The sequence below is a fragment of the Strix uralensis genome, chromosome 13 (assembly GCF_047716275.1).
Source record: "Strix uralensis isolate ZFMK-TIS-50842 chromosome 13, bStrUra1, whole genome shotgun sequence".
NCBI lineage: Eukaryota > Metazoa > Chordata > Aves > Strigiformes > Strigidae > Strix > Strix uralensis.
Window position 1 is genome coordinate 6,848,024 of NC_133984.1, and position 16,818 is coordinate 6,864,841.

Below are 16,818 nucleotides of genomic sequence, written 5' to 3' on the forward strand. Positions count from 1 at the left end.
CTCCTGATGAGCACTCTAGGAAAGTCTGTAGGGAAATAAAATTTCAAAATCATTCTAGTGTTTGAATTGACTGCTGTAATTAAGGCACAAAGAAACACTTTTAATGCTTTAACTGACTGGAAAAAAAATATTTAATCCCAGAGAATTAGTCAACTAAGGCACCAAGACCAATGTAGCAGTTATTAGTACATTTATTATTTTAATATAAGGCATGTCAAAGAGAGAACTTTTTTTGTGGTTGTTACAAGATAATACAAATTCCAATCGAGTACCTTTGAGGTATGGTTTTGTAGACTCTGTCTTTTTCTATTATCAGATATCTCAGTCTCATGACTAGTCTGTTCGATTGCACAACATCTATATTATTACTATCATTGATTGCTCATAAAAAGTAAGGTTTATAATTAGGAGAGCACAAAGTTACTACCTGGAAGAATGGATAAGAAGAAAGTGAAATGGAGAAATCACTTAATCTTAGTATTGCAGTTCTGCAAAGTATCATTTATTTTTCTCCTAATATAACTGAGTTTTACGTTGATAACAAGCTACTGAGTTAATAAATCTGTTGCAGCTATTGAGACTTCTCTTTTAATAACAGAACTAATTAAGGAGCATTAAGGAAAGGGAAAATACATTTTGCAGAATGTAGTTTTTGCAGAAATATTTTGCTCTCCCCTGCCGGTGTGCTTTTAATTGATTGTAATTTCTAATGCTTTATACATACAGAGTATAAGGGAGAACATCTTAAAGATGAAGTTGTCAAATTCCATAAAATTAAAATATATTGTTTAAAAATAACTGTTTAGATTTTTTTGTTTACTTCATGGCATGTATTTATTGCACTTATACACTAAGCTTATTGTGGTTTTGCTTTTTGTTTACCTCAGTAGATTCATGTTACATGGTGAATGATGTGTATGTATCAAAAGCACCTCTACAAATACCTTGTATGTCATAGATTATATTTAGTCTCATCTCAGGGCTATATTGAGTGCAAGAAGATTTGAACAAGTAATTGGTATTATAACAAAGTCCATGTGTTTCTTCTAGTGGAGGTATAAAGTTTGCATGGTCAGGAATACATTCCAGTGTTATATATATTAAAAAGGAACTACTGATTTGATTTCTCAGCAATTAATTGTAGATTTACAAAATATTTGCTTGAGTGACCTAATACCAGCCTAATCCAGTTTCAGATCCTAATATGAAGCCCTTTGTTTTAACCTAACAAATATGTTTATACATGTACAAGCACATTTTACATCTAGTGAAGAAATGAATCATTTGTTTATGAGTATGTATACATGTATGTACACATACTAATGCTGCTTTTTTTAACTAGATGTAAATGTGCACACACACACACAAGGTTGCTTGCATATTCACTGGTGAATAAAACAGGTGTCTTTGTAAAGAACAAGAAATACTTTATATTAACCTCCAAAATTTTCAGCTATGTTAAAGCTTTCACATTGGTATTAATTAAATCTAATCCTCCCATCCCTTTTTTATAATGAGCTGAAAATTTTATGAAACTGTAATTTATATCCTACTTGCCTTTGTTTTAGTAAGACTCGCTATAAAGCTTTGCAGAAAAATCTCTTGCAAATGCTGACATTGTTTCTTACTGGTAATAATTGAATCTTTGTACCCCAATTTCCTTGATTAGAAAAAACTTGCGGTTCTTTCCAGTCTTGAATCTTTCAGATTTTGTATTCCTATCTCTAGAAAATGTAATTACTTCCATTTAAAAAAGAGAAATAATTTTAAAAAATAGATTACTTCTAATAATTGGGAAAATAGCTGAAGAAGGGAATTATAATGCTTCTAGTTTTTACAGTTTTGTTTTGTGTTTTGTTTAAGTCCCAGTTGTGGAGTGACAGGAGAATCTGAACTGTCATTTGCAGCAAATGTTTGTCTCTACTATGATGGGGGGAAAAAAAAAAAAAAAAAAAAAAACCAGAAAAGAGAAAAATCTAAAAAAAACAAGGATGAAGAAATCAACAGTTCTTGGACTCTCTTAATTTGTTTTTAGTCTGTAGAGTTGACCGTCTTGAAATTATATCAAGAAATAGTCTACTGGTGAAGGCACTTCTCTCCACTGAGAGCAAGTATCACTAGACTCTTGACTAGTCACTGTTACAGAGGAACAGCAGCACATTTGAGTTGATAACTTCCCTTCTTGGGTTTTAGACAGCATTTTTATGCTTTAGTTTCCAGTGCCTAGTGACACTGCAACCAGTCTAGAGATTTATTCCCATGCAAAACAGACTGACTTAGGGTAATTTGAATACTTTATGCATGGATGGATTCATTAGGAAAAGGAGGCAAGGCAGAACTATAAAAAGAACTAATAATCTTGCTAAAGGAGCCGTTAATTCCCTATAGCATTGGAGACACTTTCATTGTACAGGGAAAAAGTAAGGTTGATTTTGCAGAGCCCATGCAGTCTCCACAGGCATCCTCTGTTCTTCATCCAGAAACAGATCACAGAGATTGCTTTATTTGTCTTCTCCAGAACCTTATTTAATGTGCTTGGACCATTTCTGACTTTGTTAGCTTAGAACAGAATCCCAAAATGGTTGAGGTTGGAAGGGATTTCTGGAGGTCACCTTGTCCACCCTGCCTGCTTAAGCAGGGTCACCTAGAGCCAGTTGTCCAGGACTCTGTCTAGACAGTTTTTGATCATCTCTAAGGATGGAGAGTCCACAACCTCCCCAGGCAACCTGTTCCAGTGCTCAGTCACCCTCACAGTAAGAAGTGCTTCCTGATGTTCAGAAGTAACCTCCTGTGTCTGGGTTTGTGCCCATTGCCTCTGGTCCTCTAACTGGGCACCACTGAAAAAAAGCCTGGCTCTGGCCTCTTTGCACCCTCTCTTCAGGTATTTGTGTACACATTGGTGAGATCCCAGATCAGTCTTTGCTCCAGCCTTTCCCCCAGTCTCTGAAACATAGTGATTCAGTCAATAGTTTTTTTCAAAGAATGTATTTCTACCCATCAGATGTGTTGGGGTCTCGTGCTTTATGCCTGAACCTTCTTCCTTGGCCCAAGTTTAGCACTCCCCCACAGCAGTACCAGTAACACATGCTTTTATAGTCTGCTGCACTGTGGAAACAGATAGAGCTAAATTGGCTCATTTGGAAAAAAACTGAGAAAACCTGCTTGCCTGCAGTTTATCTGTCAGACTTTTTGCTTCTGAAGTGACTGTTGCTTTATAACATTCCAGTCTATGTAGGAGTTCCACCCATATATTGGGACACCCTGATACTGTAGCAATGTAGATACTGTAGTGATGCATACAGAGAGCAGCAACCTGAATATGAGGTGAGAGACTAGAAAAGGCTAGGACAAAAGTAAGCAGTCACACACACACAAAAAAAAAGAAAAAAAAAGAAAAAAAAAGTGTGGCAGGACCACATTTTAAAAAAGAAAGATCAAAACCTCCAGAAAATTAAGTGGGGGTTAAGTTTCTGCCCCTTTTTGTGTGTGAGCATATGTATATTCATCGCTTTAAAATTTTATTCTAAAGGCATTTAGGAATGTGGCTGGTGCTTGATGATTGTTTTCCTGTGATAGAGACATATTTATTATTCATTGCAATAATTACTGTGTAATATTTTATACTAAAAGTTGTTCACATTGCACAATCAGGAAATGCTTAGGAAGTGGCTGATTTAACTGTTCTATTTTTAACTCTGTACCAAATTATAGTGAACAGTGTTAGCGCTTTTATAGTTGTAGCATCTAGTGGGCTTTTCACCACCACACTGGTCAGTACATTCTTATGAAACTTGAAATGTATTTTTCCAGAGCTTCTGTGCATAAATTGTTTCTAAAATAAGATTTTTATCCAGAATTTTAGTTATTGTGTGCTGTTTCCAAGGGGACTGTGTTTCAGGATTCTCCCAATGTTTTTATCACCCAGCTTCTCTGATCAAGAAAGTAATTTATTGCTGATTGCAGAACTCTTGAACTCAGTCTGGCAGCTGCAGTGTGAAACTTCTCTGATCCAGTCTCCTAGTTACTTATTTACATATCATTTGAAATTATTTTCAGGGCTGTTTGAAAACCTCTTGACATTGCATTATCCATGTTTCAAATCTTATGGTGATTTGTTTTTTCCTCTCTTTGTATTACAGATAACAGACGAGTAACTTTGGAAAGGTCTCGTTCTCGCCACAATGGAACAATTGCAGCTGTATGATTCTTCTGATGCCAAAGAATTAGTGAATTGTTTTATTTACAGTTAAATGGATATACTTTGAAAAGAGTTTATCATACAAATTGGCAATGATCATAAAGGAACACTGGTATTGATTAAATGAGGAGGTGTATAAATAGTATGTATTTTAAAAGCTATTGCTAAATAATCCACATACTGTATCTTATTACCCCAACTACCAAGATCTGTAAACAGTGTTAAACAGTAGGATATATATCTTATTTTCTTATGTTCTTTCTTTTATTTCCCTCCCCCTCCTTTTTTTTTTTTTTTTTGTAAAAGCTGGCAACTTACATGAAAGGAGTTGGGGATTTCTAGGTTATGTTTTATATGGGTAAGAAATTACAAATTTGTTGAAAGAATACAGCTGTGGATTCCATTTGCAGTTCTGATTTGGACTTGAAAGGAAAAAATAATAAAACTGTATGCTAATAAATTCAGAGATGAGCTGGTCTACATTATCAGAATCTTTTTTGTAACCATAAAAAAGCAACGCATAGCCCCAGTCAGGTTGCTGAAAATCTTATCTCAGTGTAAAGCCTGGTGGATTCAGCTATTTTGGCTGCAAGTAGGATATACCGCATATCTACACTTTTGGTGATATGATGATGTATAGTTACTTATCACTGCTAAAAAAAATTTCAATAAAACAGAGCATAGGATTTTACCAAAATTAAATGATATCAAGGCCAGGAAATGTTTTTAACTGTATCTAAGGAGGGATTTTTCTAATTATGCACTTATATATTCTTTATAAAGATATTTGGGGAAAGTATGATTGTCCTATTTTAATTATGCTAAAAATACCTTTGTGTAGGTTTTTAGAGAAAAGCTACATTATGAAGTTATTCAGAACTGCCTCTGAGTTTTTCCTCTGTTTCTCAGGTAAAATATGTAGCGGGATCTCTACTGGTGGGTTTTAGTGCTGAAAGTTTAGCAGCTAAGAACAAATTTTCTACCTGGAGCACTATATAGCAGTGATCAATGATTGCAGCAGTCTGATTTTTCGGGAAGCTCCTCCCATTCTACTTTGTATACAGGCCCCTTGCACTGCAGTACCTCAGGTGAGCAGTCAGTTTAGTAACTGACACTGTGTATGTTCTGCCACTCAATGGGAAACTATAGTTCCCTTTTCTCCCCAGACTCTAGTTGAATGTACAGTCTGTTTGGTGTTCAGGTCAGTCTTCACCATCCTTTTTACTAAAGGTTCATTGCTTATCTGGATGGGATGGAGGATTTTAAGTGGGAGTTCCAGTGGAACTACTCATATGTTGCTCAGCTATGATATTTTTAAAAAGCAGGATACTATGTAGTAGATGGCACTTGTTCTCAAATTATTATTGCTTTTCACTGATTGATGAATTATTATGAATACTTTTATTGCCTGGTGTTATGGGGAACTTTTTTTTAATGTTATATAAAGAATATTTGGGAAGTAAGGTATCACGTTGTTTTCTGTGCACAAACTGCTAGCTCTAGAGGAGCATTCGATACGGGGGCAGTGTAACTTTGCACTACTGCTTGAGCCAAGCATCTTTGTACAGTAGATTCTTTTTGCTTCTCTGGTAAGATACTCTTAAGACTATCTGACTAGTTTGGGATAAATTCAAACAATTTCAAAGTACAGTGATGAATATCCAATCGTTGTAAGAAAAGATACAGCTCCTTTTCAATCTAGTATTGAAATAATTTATTTTTTTTTTTAAATTGTCTTCAAAGGAAACGGCGTTTGCCCACTGCTATATCTCTAAACATAGGAATACAACTGAAGCCTAGTGAAATGTGTGCTGTCAACTAATACTCTTCCTAAACTGTTTGGGGATTTTTGTGGTTTTAGTAGCAAACTAAAGAGTTGTATGGTACTTCAGGAAAAAAAAAATGCATGCAACAGGATTATCAGTAAGAGAGACAAGGAATTATATCCTGTTTCATGTAAGGTCAACATCAACCTTGTATTGAAGCATAACTTTTAAAATGGAACTATTAAATTTGCAGTTATAAAAATGTGCTTAATGCACAAAGCCAGTTTAAAAGGATTAGGTTCATGATGTCTATATGAATTTGAACTACAATCAACAATGTATTAGAATTCAGATTTTAAAATGAGCATTTTGCTGGGATTTACAAGTATTGGTATAATCTTTATATGTGAAAAATCAAAAGCTCACAACAGAATCTGTAGCAGTAATTATTAGTGCGCGAGTTTTTCATTTCCATGGGTTTTATTATTTTTAAAGCTCTGTGAAAACTGACTACAGATTTTCAAAAACCAAATCTTAGGAAAAAAAAGGCAAATCCAAAATAACAACATCATCTGATGCTTCTATTTTACTACTATTTTTTTCATATTTGAAACATTTATATAATTTAATGGACATATCTGTTAGAACAAAAGTGTCTTTCAAAGGAAAAGTAGTTTAGAAGATAATTTATGTAAATATAGGGTGCTCATATTTATGAAGTCTAAAATATTTTCTGAAATTGATGCTGGTCACTTTGTCTTTTGATAGTTTTTCAGTCTATATTAAATTGCAGATATTTTTAATGTTTTTATTATTGATCTAATTTTCAGAGGTGTCACATGTTTATCTAGAAGTGTAGAAGAGTAGCACCTTTTTCAGAAATGCACTTGCCTTATTTTCTAATTTTAAAAAATGAAATATATCAGTTAAATTATATTTGTATTCAAAGTAATCCCAGAAAGAAAATCGCTGGAGGGTTCATACATAAATTTCTTGCTAATTATGTTTCACTATATGTCCTCTGAGACATTACGTTGACAATATACCAGCACATCTGTTTGCATTCACATTTTACCAGTTACAAGTACTGAAGAGATTTTTTTTTTTAATGATGTTACACTGTTTACATTTCTTAGTTTATTTAAGAGGAAGATAACCTTACCTTTGCAATGAATTGAACTAAATTTGCAATTGACATGGGAATGAAATTTTTAAATCATATACAAATATACATCTCTGTTGCTTAACTACTGGCTGTACAGATCAGAAATGTAAAGACACTAGACAATTTTTGCTCAAGTTTTATGCAGTTTACTGAGAAAAATGTGCAACACAATTTGTCATGTATGTTTGTTTGTGATTCAACAAATATTGTTTCCCAGCACGTAAGTGATGTTTGGTTTAAGTGTTAATCATATTATGAACTGATGCTAAAGCCAAAACAAAATTAGTGCCTCAGAGGGCATTGACAAACAGCTTCAGGAAGTATTCCCAGAAATACTGTTACATAATTTGTTCCGGTTTTAGACAACCATGGTCAATATGAAAAATGTTATCTAAAATTATCTGTTCTTTCTTGAAAATTCAGACACAAATGCAAGCATTCCCATAGTTCCCTTCTGTAATATGCAAATAGTTATGAATATCTGTATATTTTTGCATTTTTGTGTGTGGTATATGTACTACCTCAGACAAATGCTGTAAAAAACATAATGTTTTCATGGTTTCTATCCAAACCACAATTCATCAGTGACCTACTTTAAATTCATCCCACAATGTACAAATGGTTTGCAAAACTCTGAGAATCTGGCTGAGTTTTAGGTTTGGCTCTGGAAATCCTGCTATAGCTTTCATTAAGAAAACTTTGCAATGTTCGGCTTTTGCATCCCTCGGGCAAATCCTGCTTTGATGGGCGAATTTAGTACTTCCTATATTAAGAATGATATAGCTAGTAAATATTTAAAGCTGGTAATAGTTATGTGGGAGCAAACTTACCTATGTATGTAAATTGCTTCTTATCCATTAAACAAAGGCTTGGCTGAATTATACTTTAATGTTTGCCTTCAAATTGCTGAGAGGTCAGGCATAACAAGTGCTAAGTGATAAAGCAATGTAAAGCCCACCTCTTATGTGCCATACTGTATTTGCAAGTTTTTCATTTTAAAATAAATATTGTAAGAAACCTCTACATCTCTTCTTCTACAGTATCTACACAAACACCCACGCATGCACACAAATGTAAATAAATAAAAAAAAAAAATCAAAGCAGATAAAGCCAAATCCCTCAGCTTCAGGTGTCTCTATTTCAGATCATATTGCTTTTGTGCATAAGAAAGGGAGTTGTGTAAGCCTGTGAATTCTGCAGTCCTGCAAGCTGTCACTCAGCACCCACTGATGTCATTAGAAGAATGTTAAAGGAGAACGATTTGTTCATGTAGTGCTTCTTTTAGCACTGTTTGAGGTGATACATATGCCACAGAATGTGAACAATAATCTATTACAGTTTAGTCAGTCTGCTATCATGCACCATTTGGTTTCCCTTTTGGAAGTCATATGACTCCTGATGCCAAAAAAAAAAAAAAAAAAAAAAGTGACAAAACTCATGCGTTTCTATTTTTTAAACAGCTCTGTGTTTGTATGTAATGTTTAAAATAGGAATTTGATGAAATCACAGCCTGGCCATTGTTAATCCATGTATTCTGAAAACTGTAATAAAGATATACATAACATGATTTTGCTAGGTGCGCCAATGTTTTACTTGTTTATCATGATTATTACCTACTGAGTATCATCACCTCAAAATCTGTTCTTGTTATATAAAATTATCACGCTGAAATTACTTTCCATTTTAGCTTACTGACATTTTATGAATCTCTGGGTTTTTTTTCTCTGACGTGTCAAGTATAATGTGACTTGAATTTGGGGAAGAAGATGCCTCTTCCAGTGGAGGAGGACTTTAAAAACAAAATAATCCATAAAAGTATATAACTTAAAAAAAAAAAAAACCTCACAACATTAAATCATGGTGATACCATTTTACTTTTACAAAAATAACAGTAAAAGGGAATCACTAAACAAATTACATGGGTCCATGTTTGTTTTAAGTGGCTGGAATCCAGTATAGACTTTTTAGGACAGACACATAGTCAGACAACTATTGTTGGTGTTTTCCAAATTATTTACTTCATTCAGTCACAAAATGGTCCTAACAGAATAGAAACTTGACAGACTTACCTTCAAAACTCTATGTATTGCACCTTAAACAAATTAATGATGTCACCATAACAAACGGAACTGCACAACAGTATAGAGAGATAGCACTGAATTAAGTACTTAAGATTCTAATTGAGTGGAATTCTAATGAATATGATCAGCCATGTTGATACAACACTCCTTAAGTAACTTTTTATATGTGGAAAAGATATGCCAAGGGATGGTCGAAGGCACCATTTTATTTTTAATGAACTGAACTATGGTTAGAATGTGCTTTTTGATATATGGTGAAGCAGTAGATGTTTATATTCTTATGGGATTAACATGAAAAAAAAAAAATAGAACTTCTAAGTGCCAGCTATAAATGTAGATGCTATGATTGTCGTGATAAAGAAAAATGTAGTAACGGTGTCCTATGTATACCATATTCTTGTTCCTTATTTTTAGGTAAATGTTCTTGAATTTCTAGTGTGGGAGTCTGGGTTTCCCATCATCCTCTTAAATATTTTTGCCTTTGGGAGATTGGCAGGCAGAACTTGTCCTGAAACAAGAGGCAGGTACCTTTCTCCATGCTAATTGTTTCTGTTACTTCTTCACATGCTTAAGAAATCCTGTATGTGAACTTCAGATTGATAATGAATTATGGTGCTCTGCCACATAGATGGACTTCTTTCTTACATTTGGATACTTTCTTTATTATTTCTTCCAGTCATCATCTCACAATTAGCCTTTCTACATTTTTTTTAAGGAAGTCAGTAGTACTGGGCTGTAGTAAAATTATAAAAACATTCAATTGATTTGCTCAGAAGTATTTGATGAGTACTTAATGGCCCTAATTAAGCCCTTTCAGTAAATGTGAAACTAAGATTAAGAAGAAAAATCCGAACAAGGGATTTATTAGGTTTTTTTTTCCCTGTAGGCTCTGAGCAAACAATAATTTAGTCCACTTAAATTCACAAGATACTGAAAGGTGTTTATTTGTGTTAGTGTAGTAACGAGGCCAACCTAAGAAACCCATTTGAGAGGCAAAGGATATTATTACAGGTGCCATGCTAACAAAATCACACAGGTTTTTGATTCCAACTGGCTCTTGCCCTGCCTGCTCAGGGCACACGCAGAGCAGGCTTGCGTCAGCCCACGGTGTACTGCTCTAGATGTGCTCTCAGTGAGGCAGCGGTAGAGCCAGGTCTTCAGGCCAGGTTTTTATAAGGGCAATGTGCCCAACTTCCTTCCATTGAAATAATTGATCTCTGAGTCTTAAAGGGCAAATTATCTGTGAGGCACAGATGACTGAAAAACCCTGGGAGTGCGTATCTGCTTATTAAAGTGCCGGAGTCCTTAAGAAAAAAAAAAAAGAAATAAGACCTGGTCCCAATAAGGCATTGGTCAGACCTGGTGTAAACTAATTCTGATTCTCCACTGACATTACACCAAGCCCACATACTCAGGCCTCTGACCTGTAGAAGTTACTCCTGCAACATTCAGAAATGTATGTTTTTAAACAGTCTTTGAGAGTACAAGGATTAATTGATGAATAATTAATTATCAGACTGGCAATTCAGTGGCGTTAGAGATTCATGTCAGGCTGTTACTGTTTTAGCACTTTGGTGATGCAGATACCCTGAAGTGGCTTGGAAGACTCTTCCATTTGTGGAAGAAGCTGTTAGTGATCACACTTTCTCAAACAAACTTTATCTGCTGGAGTAGTAAAAAGGGAAAAGGATTACTTTGAAGAGATAAAAATAAGTGCTAACTGAAGGTATGTATATTATAAACTATGAATGAAGTTGTAAATTGAAAGAAACAACTTTTTAAATACACCACAGCTTGATTCCATGCCTGTTCAAGTGAAGTTCTTACTTAAGTGGTACAGGGTCAGTCAACTTTAAGGAAGCAGATTAAAAAAACCAAATCAGACTAAATCAAAAAAATAATGAGAATTTAATGACTGAATTCACTGCCGTGAAGAGAAATGAGATTACAGAGGCAAAAAGTAATGACAAACCTGTAAAAAGGCCTTTGCGCTATATATAACAAGTAGTACTAAAACTAAAGAGGAAGCAAATTTCCCTACATTCATTTGGTGGTGTGCGTGGTAGATTTTGAAACTGATCTGTCATACTTTAATGAAGCTTGTTGGATTTTTGAAAGCTGTGGTAACATAGACTGGCCAAATGAAAATTGTATTTCTAGAAATATTTCAAAATTCTGCTAAGCCACAAAAGATCTAATTTATATGTAAATGTAATATGTATTTTACCTGAAACTAACTAAAATCTCTTCCAATAAGCTATAGTTTTAATTCCAATGAACAATAATTTGAGCAAGATTTAATGAGTTTCAAATAGTACCTAATGTAGAGTAACACAATATTTTATATAGCTTCTTTTGTGTGTAGGTGATGGTTTTTGAAAGAGTCATAGCATCTCTTTCCTATGGGGACACACACTTAACAAACATTAATAAAATCATTTTTATTTCAGATATCATAAACAAGTTAAAACTATGAGGGTTCTACATTTCAATTGGATATATTTCTGTGTATTTTGTTCTCCATTGCACTTCGCTGTCCAGAGTTGTGCTCAAATTCTTGAGTGCAAAGAATTTAAGATTGGGTTTGCAGCCTGCCTAACTGCAGAAGTCTGCCAATGTGTTATTTATGGGGGAAGAGAGGAACTTACACTCTTCCAAGCAGTCTGCCCAATGAATAGCCTTTTTTGGAAATATTTTTAAAGCATGAGAATAAACTGATAATGATTGTGATTTTATTAACTTTTTTTTTTTATACTCGGAGAATTTTAGCTCATCACAGGGTATTGTTGACAATTAGAAATAAAGCTCAGTAGTAGTAGTGTTGTCATGGCATCATTAAGTCTAAATAAATATTTTACTCCCTGTTTATGAAAAGTGTAAAATTGAAAAGTGTAAACTGGTGGGGTTAGACAGTTTCTACAGTGGTGATAATGCTGTCTTGTTTTCTTTTGGTTTTGGGTTTTTTTTTTCCCAGAGAGTAGTCAGAGATGATTTGAAATGCTTTTAGCTGTGCCCTTTTAGTTTTCATTTTTCTGAGAAAAATTGTTGATGTCAAACATCTCACCATCAAATGAAAAGCAGAAAAAGCTGGCATTGAATTATTATAGCTGAGAAACACTCAAGGAAAAATTATACAACTAATGAATGAGAAGGATGTGGAAAGAAGATCTGCATTGGTACAACAGTGCCTCTTATATTCTTCTGTTGCAGTTTTTGCTTTTTAACCCAGTCTTACCCAAGCTACAGCCACTCACTGGCCTCTGCGGGAGCAGTTGGAGCAGAGGGATCTCTGCTGGGCAGGCGGTGCTGGGAGGGCCTGTTAGCGGCCCTTGGAGCAGTGCAGGAGGCATGCTTTGCACTTTGAATGGCAGGTCTTGGAAAGGAATTTTCGAAGGCAAGATGCTGCTGTAAGCCAGTTCTCAGCAGGGCAGGAAGACAAAGCAGGGGGAAGGGGCTGCTTTCTGGTACCTTGGATGCTGCCTGAGAAACAAGGAGCTGGTGCTTCCTCGGAGTCAAGAGTTTTACACTGCAGGCTCAGGCAGGCATTACTGCAGTGGTTTGTTTACGTATTTCAGCTTTCTCTGCACTGTAAAGGTTAAGAACAATTTAAAAAATATTGAAGAGGTGATTTTTAGTTATGTTTGACCCATGTGGAGGAATTCTGTGCAAAACAAGACCCCTGTGTATAGACAGAGCGTAAAGCTGGTGGTGACTACCCTTTGTTCTTAGCCCAACTACTAACCTAGAGCAAGTAACTTGGAGTTCGACTTTAATTTCATCACCTTTAAAACAAAATAGAGTAGCAAACTTGCACAAGATTATGCTGTTACCAGCTTGATTTTTGACAAGTTGGCAAAGAAATTATTCCTTATAAATTGGTCAAAATTTGTTTAGTCTTCCCTCTCCTAGGTAAGACATTAGCAGATTTCTGTAGTTAGTCTGCAAACCCATTTACATTCCCTCAGCACTAACACCTTTAATTTCTGAACAGTGAATTGGAGTGGAAAGAAAAAAATACTGAAAATAGTAATGTAGTCAGATGAAATGCAACAAAAACATTTTGTTATGACCTGCATGTGTTATTTGAAGCAAAAATCTGTTTTGATTCCCTTTAGATACCTAAGTTTATCATTGAGTTATTCCTGCTGTAATGGTATGCAAGTGTCTCCGTCACATACACAGTACATTGCACAATGTTAATGCTTTCTCAGGCCGCTATTCCTCATAAGCAGTAGGAAGTCTTAAAGCCTGATGCAGATGCTGGAATGTGATTATGTTGTGATGGAATGGAGCTTATTCAGCAATCCTGCGATTATTAAGGTAATGAGGGTAATTTATAGCCTCTTATGACCTACTGGTACCAGAAGCTAAAATGCAGGTGTTGGGGGAAAGAAAACCCTATTTCAAGAGCTAGAGACACAGAAGCACATCAATTTTTGTTAGGTAGTGATAAGATACAAGATGTAGCTTGTATACTTCATAGAGAGCCTTAATTAGTTCATATTTGGATCTTTAGGTCTGGTTAATATGCCAAGCCAGACATCCAAAATGGTCTTCAGTTCAGTATTATTAGAGTAGTTACCTAAGGTATTATTGTAATGTTTATGTGTACTATAGTCAATCAGCTGGATGCTGCTGTGTAGGTTATGCATATTAAGCCTGGCTCTGCTGATTTCAGGCTGATACTCTGAAACTGAATGAAATAAATGGCAGCTTTTCTGTGGACTTCAGAATCATTCCCCATCTATATGTCAAATTATAGTTATCCATACCTATATTGTTAATGAAAGATAAGTTCTCCATCAAAAGCAAAATGTCTTCATATAAAAAATTTCTCCAAACCATCTGCAAGCGCACACATAAATATTTGTCTAAGTTTTGATTCTTGAAGCATGATTAAATTGTTTTAAAAATGGATCAATTGTATGAGTTTATTGTAATTTCTTGCTTTCTTTAATATCATTTACATGCTGATAGAGTATGTGTTGGTTTATTATGTAAATTATTTCATCTTATTAGTTCCTAAAAGTAGCTGGTTCCCCATATTTAAATACTCATATGCTGAAGGTTAAAGGTAAGCTTAATTGTGATATCAGGTGATTAAAAATTATTTTATAAATTCTTCATCACAAAACTGGGCATGGATTCTATTTGGGAGAAAATATTTCCAAGTATCTAGTTACTGTGAATCTAACTAAACGTAATGGAAATGTCTTTTGAATCATCTACATTATGTTTGCACAGTATGGTCACTTAACAAAAATGAATAAGCTGCAGTCATTCACAGCAACATAACTTAACAATTACTTTATTATAGCATTCCTATCCAACTGGATATTCAAAACATACATTGGTAGAAAGGAGCTATCTCCAGTTGGAGTGAGTGGGAGACAAGCATCTAACTTTTTAATAGCAAAGGATTGACAAAAAAAGGAAGTGGAATGGTGATAATCAGCTGTCAGTCTCAGCTCTCAATCATACTGATAAAAATATCTCAAGGAACTTCATGATTTACACTGGAAAGCAACATTTGGTGTAACAAATAATGCCAGAAACCATAGGAAAGAAATAATGAGGAAGAACAAAATGCATACAAAACAGTGTTATAAAGTGATTTATGAAAGCTGGTGTTTCAAAAAGTAATGAAAATATGTACATGCCTCAAAGAGAAAACATGGAAATTGGTAGCACAGAGGGAAAAAGTCTGCTATATTAAGGAAGAAAAGGAGCAAACTCGCAGCATATGGTTAGTTTTATCATCTAACACAAGGTGTTGCTCAGCTCTCATCCTTCAGTTTGCAGTGTAAAGTGCCAGCATGTGTGTCCATAAGGTTAGTGCTGCTGCACAGCCTGTGAAAGGTGCCAGTGTGGGGGAAGGACCAAGGGGAGGGGTTAATTCGCCCAGTCAGCCAGAGCTGCATTCCAACTGTCTAAATTGCGTTTTTAAAATAATAACTATTATTTTCTTGCCTGCTGAGATTTGGTGGTCATCTTTAGGCATTACTGCCACCGCACTTCACTAACAAAGTTCATCCCACATCTCTGTAAAGTGGACTATATACCAACTATGAGTAGTCTCTTAAGAAATCACTAAAGAACTGCCATAAACAAGCAGACATAGCTTAGAAAACAGGTTTCTCTAATGTTACTTTACAATATGTAAAGCTAAAGTTAATTTAAAGGATGTTTCTTAAATATAAGGTGGAATTAAAGATCTAACCTTTATCTAATATTATTTTTTAAATGTGGAAACAGGAGAAACTGCTTTGCCACTCAAATATTTCTGTATTGTAAGACTTCAGTACATGCTGAAATGAGGTGGCTTAATGCTTTTTTTAAACGGGAATTTTTCCAGAATATGGTAATCATAAACCGGAGTAGGCACAAGTTACAAAAGGGGAAAAGAACATAGCTATGCTAAATAATACAGAAAAAAATATTTCAGGTGCTTTTGGGGGCTTTTTGCATCTGTCCTTGTATTTTCTTCCTAAATCATTTCATTTCTGTAATCTTTTACAGCAGCAACCATTTAAAGAAGCTCTAAATCATAGGCAGTATAATCCCTTTTACACAAAGGAACAATTTAAAAAGGATAAACTTCATTTTTATGGGTTTCAGCGAACTGTATCGGGGAAGTGTTGTCTTTTCCCATTCACTCAGTTACTTGTGTTTGCCTTGAGCTCACAGTGTGTTTTGCCCTGTAAAATCTTGAGTGTTCTTGATTCCTGCGTTTGGCAAAGAACTGACAGAGTAGATAAAAGGTCACTTGATCTGTTCGCTTTTGTTTTCCAACAAGTGATTCAGACTTACAGCTACTTATCTATGAGCTACACAGACTCAAATCTGAGGGTCAAGCACAATTTCTTGTGAAGCAAAACTTAAAATACTAAATGTAAAGTGAACAGAACTTGGAATGTAATAAGAATGCATCTGTTGAACACTATCTCTGATGTCTTTGGTTGGACTGTTAGAAAATGTTGGCCTTTGAATAAAATCTATTTATGCATATTATTAAAATACCTGGTAGAAGAGTTATGCTAGGATTAGTCTTAGATATTGCTTACCACTAGGATTATTCACCTAACCAGGTTTTTGTTGTTGCTCACTAATTTCACCATTATTGGTTTTCAGTTTGAGGCAGATTGATGAACACTATTACATTCGAGGAGAGGTGTACCCTGCCAATTTCAGCTAATGTATGTCATTGATCAAGGTAGGTAAGATACATCAGTTCTACTGATGTAGTTAAGCAGGGGAAGCCTTTAATGTAAATTCTGCTGTCTCAGCAAAACTACATTTTTACTGTAGTACATTGTATAATCAAGGAACCAAATTATATAAAACAGATCTGTCATCATTAAGTAATTTTGATTACAGAGTATACTAGTTTTTCTACTTTATAAAGCATTTACTCCTAATGAAGACATAGCCTACAATTTTGGTGCAATCCAGTACCAACACAGTTACAATTTTCTTTCACTTTTATTTTAATCAGATTTCTTTTATGGAGGATCAGTTGCAGGTGCCTGAGTCTAAAAAGGAGCAGATGTGAAAGATCAGGTAGGATCTGATGCTTAATTTAAATCAAAAGGTTTCTGTTGAGCTTCA

At 34.8% G+C, this 16,818-nt stretch overlaps 1 protein-coding gene across 3 annotated transcripts in view; it reads left to right on the top strand.

Moving 5' to 3' along the window:
* DIAPH2 (diaphanous related formin 2) overlaps positions 1–8,696 on the top strand; it is a 247,801-nt gene extending 239,105 nt beyond the window's left edge. For all 3 annotated transcript variants that reach the window (XM_074883124.1, XM_074883127.1, XM_074883128.1), the window contains one exon: positions 4,140–8,696. In XM_074883124.1, the coding sequence (XP_074739225.1) occupies positions 4,140–4,204 (65 nt within the window). In that variant the 3' untranslated portion in view covers positions 4,205–8,696. The remainder of the gene's footprint in view (positions 1–4,139) is intronic.
* The last annotated feature ends 8,122 nt before the right edge of the window (positions 8,697–16,818 follow it).